At 36.6% G+C, this 13,680-nt stretch overlaps 2 protein-coding genes across 2 annotated transcripts; both read left to right on the top strand.

Annotated features, from left to right (window-relative positions):
• The first annotated feature begins 115 nt into the window (after nt 1-115).
• Nucleotides 116-2,483, top strand: LOC103830904 (LEAF RUST 10 DISEASE-RESISTANCE LOCUS RECEPTOR-LIKE PROTEIN KINASE-like 1.5). Its single transcript, XM_009106729.3, has one exon. It carries the CDS (start codon nt 313-315, stop codon nt 2,179-2,181), a length of 1,869 nt encoding a protein of 622 aa, XP_009104977.1. The 5' UTR covers nt 116-312; the 3' UTR covers nt 2,182-2,483.
• Nucleotides 2,484-4,044: 1,561 nt separating this feature from the next.
• Nucleotides 4,045-7,844, top strand: LOC103830903. Its single transcript, XM_033274662.1, has one exon. It carries the CDS (start codon nt 4,658-4,660, stop codon nt 5,102-5,104), a length of 447 nt encoding a protein of 148 aa, XP_033130553.1. The 5' UTR covers nt 4,045-4,657; the 3' UTR covers nt 5,105-7,844.
• The last annotated feature ends 5,836 nt before the right edge of the window (nt 7,845-13,680 follow it).

Here is a 13,680-nt window from a genome sequence, read left to right as displayed (position 1 = left end):
GTAACGCTGTCTTTTTGCACCCAATACAACTGGGCCTTGCCCTTGGGCCTTCCATTTTTCCATGGACGCAAATATGTGGGTTATGCTTGTATATACACTGCAATTTCTCTTCTTTCGAGCGATTTGCGTAGAAATACAAAATTGCCAAGATGTTCATTTTATATTAAAAGAAAATAAAACAAAAAAGTTAAAACTCTTCAGTTTCCGAGTTCCTAAACCTTCACGTGCCTCTTCTTCTCCTTACTTCAACCTCTTCCTCACAACACTGTCCACTTCGAGAACTCCAGTTACCAGATTCAGATCTCTCTCTCTATGTCTCAGTCACTGTCTTCTTCGCGACTGTGCTTTTCTCTACTCATACTCATCCTCACCATTGTTAAAACTTACTCATCTTCATGCTCATCTTCTTCTACTTCCTTTCATTGCCCTCCGTTTAACTCCTCTCCACCCTTCCCATTCTCTACCTCTCCGGGATGCGGCCACCCACACTTCCAGATCCAATGCTCATCTCCACGCGCCACCATCTCAATCAAAAACCTCACTTTCTCTCTCCTCCATTACTCCTCCCTCTCCTCCTCTCTCACCCTCTCCCCACAGTTAGACTCTAACCAAAACAACTGCTCCTCTCTCCGGTTCTCCTCCTCCCCTAACCGGTTCATCGACTTAACCGGTTCTCCTTTCAGAGTCTCCGACTCCTCTTGCTCCCGTCTCTCTCTCCTCCGTCCCTGCTCTCCTTTAACTCTCCCAAACTGTAGTCGCTGTCCTCAGGACTGCAAACTACTAAAGAACCCGGGTCGGATCCTCCACGGATGCGAATCAACCCACGGGTCCTTATCCGAGCAAGGCTGTCAAGGAGATCTCCTAAGCTTCCTCCAAGACTTCTTAACCAGATTCGGATTCGAAGTCGAATGGGACGAGTCTCAAGACCCATACTTCACTAAATGCAAAGACTGTCGGGTCAAGAACGGAGTCTGCGGGTTTAACTCGACCCACCCGAGACAAGACTTCATCTGTTTCTCGTCTCAAAGAGAGACAACAACAGTCAACAACCACGTCGCAGTGTTATGTCTCATCTTCGCTTTAACCTGTCTTCTCCTCGCTATCTCCGTCGCAGTAGCCATCTTCCGATCAAGAAGAGCGAGCTTCTTATCTTCAGTCAACGAAGAAGACCCCGCAGCTCTCTTCCTCCGCCGCCACCGCTCCGCCGCTCTCCTCCCTCCGGTCTTCACCTTCGAGGAGCTCGAGTCCGCCACCAACAAGTTCGACCCCAAGCGCAAGATCGGCGACGGAGGATTCGGCTCCGTGTACCTAGGCCAGCTCGCCGACGGCCAGCTCCTCGCCGTGAAGTTCCTCCACCACCACCACGGCGCCACCGCCGCCGACACCGAGCACTGCAAAGCCTTCTCGATGAAGTCTTTCTGCAACGAGATCTTGATCCTCTCCTCGATCAACCACCCCAACCTCGTCAAGCTCCATGGATACTGCTCCGACCCGAGAGGGCTTCTCCTCGTTCACGATTACGTCACCAACGGAACTTTAGCGGATCATCTCCACGGGAGGAAGTCGAAGATGACGTGGCGAATACGGTTAGACATCGCTTTGCAAACGGCTTTGGCTATGGAGTATCTACACTTCTCTATCACTCCACCGGTTGTTCATAGAGACATTACTTCGTCGAACATCTTCGTGGAGAAAGACATGAGAATCAAAGTCGGTGACTTTGGTCTCTCGAGGCTCTTGGTGTTCTCCGAGACGACGGTGAACTCGGCTACGTCGTCTGATTACGTTTGCACGGGCCCACAAGGTACGCCCGGTTATCTGGATCCTGATTATCACCGGTCTTTCCGGTTAACGGAGAAGAGTGACGTTTATAGTTACGGCGTCGTTTTGATGGAGTTGATGACGGGGATGAAAGCTGTTGACCAGCGTCGTGAGAAGAGAGACATGGCTTTGGCCGAACTGTTTGTCTCCAAGCTACAGATGGGTCTTCTCGATCAGGTGGTTGACCCGTTGATAGCGAGTGATGACGACGAAGGTGGCGTTGCGGCGGTTGCTGAGCTGGCGTTCCGGTGTGTTGCGGTGGATAAGGATGATCGTCCGGACGCGAAGGAGATTGTTGGAGAGCTCAGGAGGATTAAGAGCCGTACACGTGTTGGTGAAGATGACGTGACGAAATGTTGACTGTTGGATTAGATTGCGATGATGTAATGTAATGAAGTGAAAAAAGAGTTTGACTTGTCCCCACGTGTGTCAGAGTTGAAAGGCAAACCCCACATGGGTGTGTGTGTATGTGTGACGTAATCCTAGTCACACCACTTGAAGTTTGTATTATGTTTGTTTATAGATTTTGTATATGTGGACTATGGAGAATAGAGATTCGGAAAAAAAATATTTTGTTGATTCATGTAACCGTAAGATATCAATATTGGGAAACCAAATGATCAAATCGTGTGTTTTCTATCAATGTAATCAACATGGTTCGTAACTCGCAGCAGTATGCCAACTAGCACCTGATTCTAGAATAATATGGTTTGTTTTAGTACTACAATAAGCATCAAATTACAAGGAAATTACGGATCTGATAACCCATATAAGAGAACTTACCATGTCTCATTGCATATGGACGCAGGAGTTGGCATCAGCTTTTAGAGGCATTCTCTAGACAACTTCCAACCTGTTTCCAGAACATCTAACAAGCATGATTGGAGTGAAGTGTATGGTATTCACAAAGAGTTCTAGGATACACTTTCATCACTTGGCTGGTATTGTATTACTAAATCGTCTTACAAGTTTACAATCTAGCTCGACATAAGAGGCGATCTGTAAGGGATATTAATATGTAGACTAGTCAAATGCTCTGCTTTGACTTACTATAAAATGATACGATGTTGTCACGTTCATCTTTTTTTCTTTTCTTTTTTTTTTTGTCACGTTCATCTTCCTTCGATTGGCGTTCTAAACAGTGATCTATTTTGTTAAAGGGAGGGTAGTCAAAGAAGACATCACCATATTCATCATCCTGCCTGCCATCTCATAGGCGTCACTGAAAGGTGGTAATGTTGGCGGTCGGAAACCTTATTGTTGAATATAAGCAATAATTTTCTTAGATGTTTTGCAGAATTTTGGTGGTTTGTGTCTTGTTTTCTCTCGATATATAATTATATGGATTCATGCTAGTTTCATTGGATTGTTGGACTCGCAATCCACACGATTCTGATCCCAACATATTTTGCTTTCTAAAAGAGAAGTTGAATATGCTTTAGTACACTTACCCTATACAACCAGCTGATACAAAACACAATAATGTTTTTTGGGTTTACGATTTTTTTTCCGTCATAAGAATAAAAAAAACAAGCAAAATTCCACGAAATTAACTTAATGAATAATTGAAATTTAGTGAAAATAAAATTTGACACGTTTTTCATGTACGTACTCGCGTGTATGTATCAAGACATTGCCATCGTCTAACTTAAATTAACGATGATTTTCTAACACTTGGAGACCTCCGCACGTATACTACACTATATTTTCTTGTTTCACTAGAACAAAACAAATCTATACTATTAAAGCAGGATCCTATTGTCATAATTACCTTAGGGGCATGTTTCCTTCACTAACATTGCATGTTTCATTAAGGGCAATTAAGTAATATTAATAACAAATTTATATTGGGTCATTATTTTTGGATCCAGTCCAAATCAAATCTCTCTTGGGTCATTTGGGCCTATTAAAAAATCAGATTCAATTCTCACTTTTTTTTCCTTTGGGCCATTGCGTCCAAGTTCAAATAATTTTTTTTCAACTATTCTTAATTTTTTTTTTCTTTTCTTAATATAATTTAAGCATTCATAAAAATAATTGAATTTTTTTATTGAAAAGTATAAATCTTTATTAAAAGTATATAATTTTTTAATTAAAATATTAACCCCATGATAAAATTAATTTATCAGAGTTATACCAACTTAATTCATTAAAAAAATAAAGTTTAATTTTTTAACATAAATAGTCATTTAAAATGAAATACGATAAATAAAGATAAAATTTTTAAGTCTTTTATAAAATAAAACACAAATATATGAAAATGTGACATTTACTAAATATTTGTCAATTGAAAAAAAAAACAAAAAAAAACCTGCGCTTTGAAAGCGCGGGTCAAAATCTAGTAAACAATTATAATTGCTTCAGTAATATTAAACACGTTTGGTTACTTTTGATTATATTTCTAAGTATTTGTTTTCATTTCCTGAAAGATTTTGATCAGTAATATTATTTTATAGTATTTATAGTAATACTATTTTATAACACTGGTATTTTGTTTTCTAGCTCTGCTAATCCAAGTAAGAACACAAATGGAATACATTAATTTCTACTCTTCCTAGGGTTTCATGTGGCTATATGGAGTAAACATAACAAAAAGGCGGAGTTAAAATGAGAAGTTACTACAAGATTAATTGCAACCAGTAACAATATCGTGTACGGTGTATCCCAACTATCAACAGACTTTATATTTGATCTTGACAGATCCATGATTCATCCGATAGTCAAAACTAATATCTCAAACATACCCAACCCCCGATCTCTCCTTATGTTTATATATACCACTCACTACCTTCAAAGCATATTCGCCAAACAAAACTGAAGGAAGTAAAGAAAAAATATGGCAAATTCAAATGTTTTTCTCCTCTTCGTACTTCTCATTGCTTCACTCTTTTACATATGCCACACCTTAACACTTTTTGGCATCCTAATCAAAGAAGTCTACATTCGTGGTACCCTGCGTTGTAGCCTTAACGGGAATCCAAGTGCACCACCAGTCTCTAACGCCACAGTCTACTTAATATGTGGCAGCGCAAACTCAACCATCGCTCAAGCAGTGACAAATCCCTACGGTGTATTTGTTATTGTGCTCAACACAGTAGAGACGCTTTTGGTCAATCCAAGTAACTGCATTATCGAAGCTAATCTTCCGACTGGCACGTGCCAAATCTATCCACCGGACGGTACACTAACTGACTCAGTTAATCTGGTCAACATCACCGTCAGAGGTCTCCTTTTTATCGCTAACTATGCCGCCGGTGCATTTCTCAATGAGGATCCCCCATAAACTATACCGCCGGTGCATTTCATTTTCACAACAATACGTGTGACGTGTATGTGTGCAAATATATGGGGATTTGATGCATGATCCTATCTATGTATTGCTAAAAAATATAAAAGTGATATATATGCGGGCCCTATATATGCTCCATGAATTATGTGTACTTAATTATCTTAAATTATAATAAAAATTAATAATTATTAGTATTACAAATAGCAATAGCTGGATATTGTAATAAATAACAAATACAAATTAATAATTATTAGTATAACAAATAACAATAGTTAGTAGGAAGGTTCAACCCAGTTTATGGATGAGTAACCAAATGAACAAAATAATATGAATATATTTTAAAATTTTAGTTTATTTTTAACTAAAGCCAACATTAGTTTTCATTGTTTACTACTAATATTTTTAATATTTGTTTTATTACTTTTAAAATCATATACTTGTTTCACTATTAAAGAAAAAAAGACAAATTTTCAATAGCACTAAATCAAGTTTTTGTTTATAAATATCACACAATATAGAAATCTTTAATATAACATTCATTAAAGGGTGAAACATAAATATATTTATATATTTGTGTTTAGGGTTATTGATTAGAGTTTAGATTTTAGGATCTAACTTAATTTAGTATTGGAACAAAAATCTCCTTAAATACTAATTTGTAACAAAAATTAAAAATATGTTATTTATGAGTTTTCCCTTAAAAATACATGAAAATGTAATTTTTCACTTTATCGTTAATATTTGTTATTTGATAGTAAGTAGAAGACATTATTTAAAACTGTAGTCAGTTGTTTTTAACACGAAAAATATGGATAATTTTGCTTTTCTAAATGCTTGGTTATTGAATTCAGTAGCACTTTTATTTCTTTTATACATCTATCTATATTATTAAAACTGAAGTACCTTTAGTACTGTTTGAAAACAAGGATAAAAAAAATAAATGAGAATTGTTTGGAAACTTGAATAGCATATTAATTACTTTCTTTTATTTACACATTTAGTCATTGCATTTATAATAAATGACATATCTCCTTTTATATTTTTTTTTATTTACATATTATGTCACTACATTTAAAATCAATTTAAATTAATTAATTACAATGGTTGTTGTTTCTTTATAGTGAAAATAAAAACACACAAACTGAAATATATAGTATATATTATATAAAAGAATTTTAAATATAGTATTACTTTATTTAGTTTAATCAAATATAAAAAATTTGAGAGTTCAATTTTTAAGAAAACAAAATATCATAAAATTAAAAATAATTCATAGAAAACTAATGCAAAAATTAAAATTGTAGGTATGTTTTTTTCATTTGAAAATAATTTCACAAAAGACAACAGGTCAATATATGAAGTGAATAGTACATTTACATCAAATTGTATTAAATTATAAAAAATAATATAATATTATGTATAAATAAATAAAAATATTATCAAACATCTATATTATAAAATAAAATAATATATTCTATTCTATATATATGAAATTATTTTTATCAAACCAGTGATTTATGATTTTATGTTAAACGCAAATTAAATCAAGCACCCCCGCAGAGGCGCATGTCAAGTTCTAGTTTTTTTTTTAAATTGCTAATTTGTGTTGAAACAGATTGTTGAATATGATTGCAAATTAGATTGACTGGCCTGCTTTCTTTTATCATAATTATATGATGATTTTGAGAGTTTAGGCATTATCCCTATGCTTGGAAACCGTAGCGTCTTCGATTCCTTAGCAAAAGAGACCATAGCCTTGAGACATCTCTTTCTCCCATTTAGTTGAGCCTGGGCCATATAGAATTGAGGTGTCTTTTTCTCTCATGTATTTAATTTAGACTGGATCAGAAAGAATTGCTTTTCAAAACATTTTCAACTTAACAACATATGGATGGTGTAGTGGTAGGCGTATTCCGGTTGGCCAAACAATTTGAATTCGAAGCAACCTCAAGACACTAAGAATATATGGTCAAGCGGCATAAATCTTTAATTCCAATTGCAAGCAACTGAATCTATATGATACCAGTGGATAAGTTTTCAAAACACTAATCGGTTGAGTCTCGATCCACCGGATATCTTCGAGTTATCAAAAAGAAAAAAACATTCTCAACTCCAAACAAAAGCTGAACTAGTTAAAACCAGACGTCTACAAAAAACGATAACCTATGGACCATCCTTCATCCTTGAAAGCAAGAATACAAAAGCTTGGTTAACCTTTTTAAACCTTAAATCGGATGACTTCACAAAACCGTTGGGCCCATTCTTGAAGGCATATAGACAAAAGATGCGATGGAGCTATGTTTTTTCGAAACATTAACCTTTTCTGGTTAACGTCTTTTCATCTTTCAATCCATGAATTAATACATAACTTGTGTGCTCATCCTTGTAGGCATATATTCAAAAATATATGGTCAAACTTGAAAAAAGTTCTGCATTAGATTTTGGTTGGAGTATAACTTTATAAGAATTCAAATGTTCCAATTTATACATAAGCAAAGAGCACCTCCATTAGAATGAGCAAAAGTTCTTAATTATGAGTTTTAAAAAAAACTATGGAATACTAAAAACACACATGTTCCAAATAGATGATTAACTTGTTTAAAGAAAATAAAACATAAATAAATAATTTTAATATTAATATTTTTTTTTGTTTTAGAAACCTTCATGGTTTCTAACTATTGGAGGTGCTCTAATATACATAAACAAAAAAATATCATAAAATTTACAATAAACATGCAACAATCTCTCAAGAGCCTCTGATCATGTTTATATAGTAGAGTTTCATGTCTCTTCAGTAGGTCGACTTTGTTCCACCAGATCTGAATTTGTCTCCCGAGGATCCTTCACAAGATTCACCATTTATCGCTGCCGTGCCTCACTTTTGTCCCACAAACAGCTCATCGTTTCTCTGGACGGTGGTAGCTCATTCTCCTCTGTGATGGCAGCATTCAAATCGGAATTTTCTATCATGACTTCTCCTACCTCGATATCCATACGCCAGTGATAAGAAATACCGTACAACGATGGCAGAGACATCTTCTGGAGCGATGCGTCTTAAGCCCTGTTCGTTTGGTTGCCGCAGGTTTCAGCGTCAGCGGCAGCGTCAATGAGAACAGTTGTTGTTCGTTTCGTAGATGCTGACGCTGCCGCATATTATATCGCGACCGCAGGTTTTATCGGCGTCAGCCGCAGGACGCGGCGTTCGGACGCGACGTCAGACGCAGCTTCCTGCGTCAACGAAACGAACAAGAGTTGATGCAGAATGTTGACGCTGCCGCTGCCGCCGGTACCTGCGGCAACCAAACGAACAGCCCTTTAGTTTTACCGATCTCTTCGGACTTTTCTCAGAGCAACTCCAACGTCTTCCACCACCTTATTCCCGTAGGCGGCTTTTCTTCAGGCAATCCACGGGTAAAACTAATGGGCCTATTGAATTTTATTTCTTACATTTATGGTATTATGGGCTTGGGCTGTGAAATATACTTAGTGGGCCTTGGTACTGTTATTTTCAATTACCTCCCACTGAGAGAGATTATACTTACCTAATCACTTTTAACATCCTATCTTTTGGTAGTGAGAAATATTCCCGCGTCTTCCCTCTCCATGAGAGGTGAAATGTTTCCGGTGTTCAAGCCGGTATTGTGCTCCTCCTTGTGAAAAGCTCAGCCTTTATGGCACTGGCTCTGGCCTTTTGAGCGTTTACGGACCATTCAATGGTCTTGGGGTTAAAGAAAGCGGTTTTCAATTCTGCCCTCCTCCAAATCTCATCTTGAGAACAGGGACTTTCTTGTGGATAGGGTTGGATTTAAGAAGAAGATCGCTCTTCGATTTCAACACATCGGCTTCTTCTATGTACTCGTACTCTACGGACTTGCGGTGTAGACTGTAGAGCGATTCTACCCCTCAAGGCGAATGGGCTTGACCATGTCCCAAGCAACTTCACAGTACCGTTCGAACCATTCTGAGCCATCTCAGTTTTTTGTTTCTTATTGATTTGAGTTGTGTCTCTAGAGATGGAGTTGTTTGTTTTTGTTCTTTAACATTTGACGAAAGATTGTTTTTTCTGTTTAACATTTGATTGTATTTATAAGGAACTATTCGATTATTAAAAGCCATGTTACAAAAAAAAAAAAGAATTCGATTATTATGTTTTCTATTTCTTGAGCTTCTTTAGCTGCCATTTTGGCAGCTGTGTATATATTTATTTTCTTATTTTATTTATGTTTTTGGCTTTTAAAATACTATAATTAAAGATTTTTTCGTTAGAATTTAAGGTGTTTCAGTTTGACCGGCACTGAACTACGAAAGTGTGTCACGATTGACTGTTGGACTACTTATTTTTTTTAATGCAATAGCATCCTCCTCCTAGATTATCACTTATCAATTATTTCAAAGATGGTAGGTAGATTTTATACTCCACCTTAATTCAATTATTTATGTTATCGAATTATTTTCAAATAATTATTTGTTTCTGGTTCTGAGAGAACAAGATCTGTTGTTCCAAATATAATAAATCTATAACAAAACAGTTTTGTATCCTCGATCTATAAACAACCTTTTGTTCTTTAACTTTATTTTTGCAACCATGATGATTACACAACTATACATATAATTATCTTAATTTATTCATTTAAATATAAGAACTATCGAACTATATATGATTGACTAAAACAGTGTTTTAATTTATTTTATAGTCAAAATCATTTTATTTTGTTAAAAATGTTGAAATAAACTTTAAAATTTAAAAATTAACTATGTTTATATATATACTTTACGCTGTCAGAAAAAAATAATACTTATATACTTTACATTTTGGCCAGCTTTAGTGCTTGTTCTCTTTGTTCTACATCCATATCTTTATTCTTGTTTTGTTACACTGTTAAAGACTATTGTTTCTGCATTTGTATGTCACACGCGCCCGAGACGCTACTAAACTTAACACCTAATTATTTATTTTTTCCTTTTGGTAAAAATGTTAAATTTATTACAAGAGATCACAAGAGGCAGATTCGCAGAAAATTAAACTAAAACAACAACAAAATACGGTATCGTAAAAATGTAGGAAACCTCAGTCATGCACGCCATCGGAAACGGGGCATTGTCTTGACTGAAGGGAAAGGAAGCAAGAGTTGCCTAATGCAGCCGTTGAGTAAAGCAGGCTGCTGTTAAACCAGGAGCCCGAACCCGGTCACTACAAGAAAACACAAGTTTTACGAGGGCAGTTTTCCTCGTGACTTCGTCGTAAAAGCAGTGTTACGAGGAATTAGCGAGGAAACCCGTTTCGTCGTTATACGTTTGTCGTAACGCATATATCCTCGCTAATTCGTCGTAACATAGCGAGAAAATAATTTCGTCGTAAAAGCGAAGAGGAATATTTCGTCGTAAAGACCACGTAACGCTTCCACGTAAGGACGTCGCTAAATTTCCTCGTAAATACCACGAAAGACGTTCCTCGTAAAACCCACGTAAATAACTCGAAAGTAAATACTCGTAAAGTAAACGTAAATACCTTGATAGCTTTTCTCGTAAAGACCACGTGAACTTTCCACGTCATTTCCTTGTAAACAATTCCTCGTAAAAACCTCGTTAAGCTTCCACGTAAAGAAGTCGCAAAATTAGCTACGAATTTACTTCGTTTCGTTATTTTACAGAAATATAAAAAATTATAATTAAAAAAATAATTTAAATTATTTAAATTATTAATAAAATTAAAATTCTAAAAAAATCAAAACCAAAATATTTTATATATAAATAAATTTTGAATTCATAATACAAGAACCGAAATTAAAAAGAACTAAGGGTCGTGAATCGCCCGATAAAATTCATCACTCCTCGCCGTTACATCCGCCTCGGCATGTGTGTCGGATGTTGACTCGCCTGGAATAGGATTTCATTGTCGCATGGTCATCGGGGGAGGAGGAACCGATGGTCCTCTAGAAGAAGGAGACCCAAAGACTCTCTGAGTGTACTGAGTCTCGGGGACAGTCTCTTGTCCCGAAGAACCGGGAGCTGATGAAGACGACGGGTCTAAACGATTATCCGGCTCACCGAACATCTCTCTGTAATGGGCAGTAAGTCTACCTTTTCGAACCTGAGAAAAAAAAATTAATTTTTTAAATTTTCGTCAACAGTATATTTTCCAACATTATCCACCTAATCAACACTAAATAACATAAGATCCGTAAACTTATCTAAATTCCCTATACTAACCACCTAATCTACCTAAACTAACCAAATTAGAGAGGAATTAGAGAGGCTTACCATTGCAACGAAACAGGGAGGAAGTGGAGAGGAAGTAGAGAGGAAAGAAAGAGTGAGCGCTCGGGGTGTATATATAAGATTACATTCCGTCGCAAATTCCTCGTAATTTTACGACGAATTACAGAGGCCCGTGTTTTTTTTTACGACGAAACAGCGAGAGATTACAAAGGCCCGCGTTTTATTATACGAGGAATTACAAAGGCCCGTGTTTTTTAGGTACGAGGACGTTACGACGATTTTGTTTACGTGGAATTACCGAGGAAAGCTTCCCTATACATATACCCGTAACTCTCCTTCTCAACCCACACCCAAACTCCCAAATCACACCCTATCTCACATCATACTCTCAAATCCAATCCTATTCAAATTATAAAAATTTGAGAAAAAAGGAAGAGAAGATGATATTGGAATTTATGTTGGTGAGACTTAAGTAATATAATTGCTGGAAGTCTTGCCACATGTAAATCCAGTATATTTCTTCTTTTTCTTTTTTTTCTAGTTTTTACAGTACGAGGTGTTTACGACGATTTTGGTTACGTGGTAATTACGACGAATTTGTCTTACGTGGTATTTACGACGAATCTCTCCTACGTGGAATAAACGAGGAATTTGTCCTACTTGGTATTTACGACGAATTTGTCCTACGTGGTATTTACGACGAATCTCTCCTACGTGGAATAAACGAGGAATTCGTCGTAAGTTCGACGTCAACATACGAGGAATTAACGAGTATTCCGTTTAAATCCCTAAAATCCGAAACCCCAAACCCCAAACCCCATATTCCTTATCTTCTACTTCATATATTCCAAACCCTATCTTTATTTTCATTCCAAACCACAATTCACTATCTTCAAATTCATATATTCCAAACCACAATTCTCACTTTTACTTATTCATAAAACAAACTCCCACATTTTCTTATTCACAAAACAAACTCCCACATTACCTTATTCATAAAACAAACTCTCACATTACCTTATTCATAAAACAAACTACACAAAATCGAGTATATTTCTTCTTTTTCTTTTTTTTTCTAGTTTTTACAGTACGAGGTGTTTACGACGATTTTGGTTACGTGGTTTTTACGACGATTCCGTCCTACGTGGAATTAAAGTGGACCGCGTTCATCATTTATATTACGTGGTATTTACGACGAATCTCTCCTACGTGGTATTTACGACGAATTTGTCCTACGTGGTATTTACGACGAATCTCTCCTACGTGGAATAAATGAGGAATTTGTCCTACGTGGTATTTACGGCGAATTTGTCCTACGTGGTATTTACGACGAATCTCTCCTACGTGGAATAAACGAGGAATTTGTCCTACGTGGTATTTACGACGAATTTGTCCTACGTGGTATTTACGACGAATCTCTCCTACGTGGAATAAACGAGGAATTCGTCGTAAGTTCGACGTCAACATACGAGGAATTAACGAGTATTCCGTTTAAATCCCTAAAATCCGAAACCCCAAACCCCAAACCCCATATTCTTTATCTTCTACTTCATATATTCCAAACCCTATCTTTATTTTCATTCCAAACCACAATTCCCTATCTTCTAATTCATATATTCCAAACCACAATTCTCACTTTTACTTATTCATAAAACAAACTCCCACATTTTCTTATTCACAAAACAAACTCCCACATTACCTTATTCATAAAACAAACTCTCACATACCTTATTCATAAAACAAACTACACAAAATCGAAAATACATCAATCGGATTCATCGACATTCTCATCATCACTAGAAATGTCTTCATTTTCATTAAACTCGTCTTCAACAGCTTCGTCTGTGGCATCATCGGTAAGATCTTCGTACTCGTGATTATGCGGATCAATGAGAAGGATGTCATCAATTTCTTGTTCAGGTTCCTCGACTCCATTTATCTGTTCTTCTTGCAATGGTGGTTCTTCTCCACTGATGATTCGTCCTCGAGGTGTTACTTTGATCACTGCTAACCTATTTATACCCGAATCTCTCATCCGAGGGTATGGAAGGAAGCTAACTTGGTCTGCTTGTGAAGCTAAGATGAAAGGCTCGAATTTGTTGTACCGTCGTCCACCGTTGACATCAACTACACCGATCGAATTTGTTAGACCGAACACCTCTGTTGACGACGGGGGTCGAACCATTCACATTTGAAGAGGACGCATTTCAGCTTCAGTATCCCTGGAAATTCGACTTCAATAATCTCCGTGTGTCACTTACAAAGTTGGTGGATTCAAAATTAATTAGGTGCAAAAAAAAACGTGTGTCACTTACAAAGTTGGTGGATTCAAAATTTCCTCGCTAAATCCA

Source organism: Brassica rapa, chromosome A07, assembly GCF_000309985.2.
Source record: "Brassica rapa cultivar Chiifu-401-42 chromosome A07, CAAS_Brap_v3.01, whole genome shotgun sequence".
NCBI lineage: Eukaryota > Viridiplantae > Streptophyta > Magnoliopsida > Brassicales > Brassicaceae > Brassica > Brassica rapa.
The sequence above is the reverse complement of the archived record's forward strand: the minus strand, read 5'-3'. Positions and strand labels throughout refer to the sequence as shown.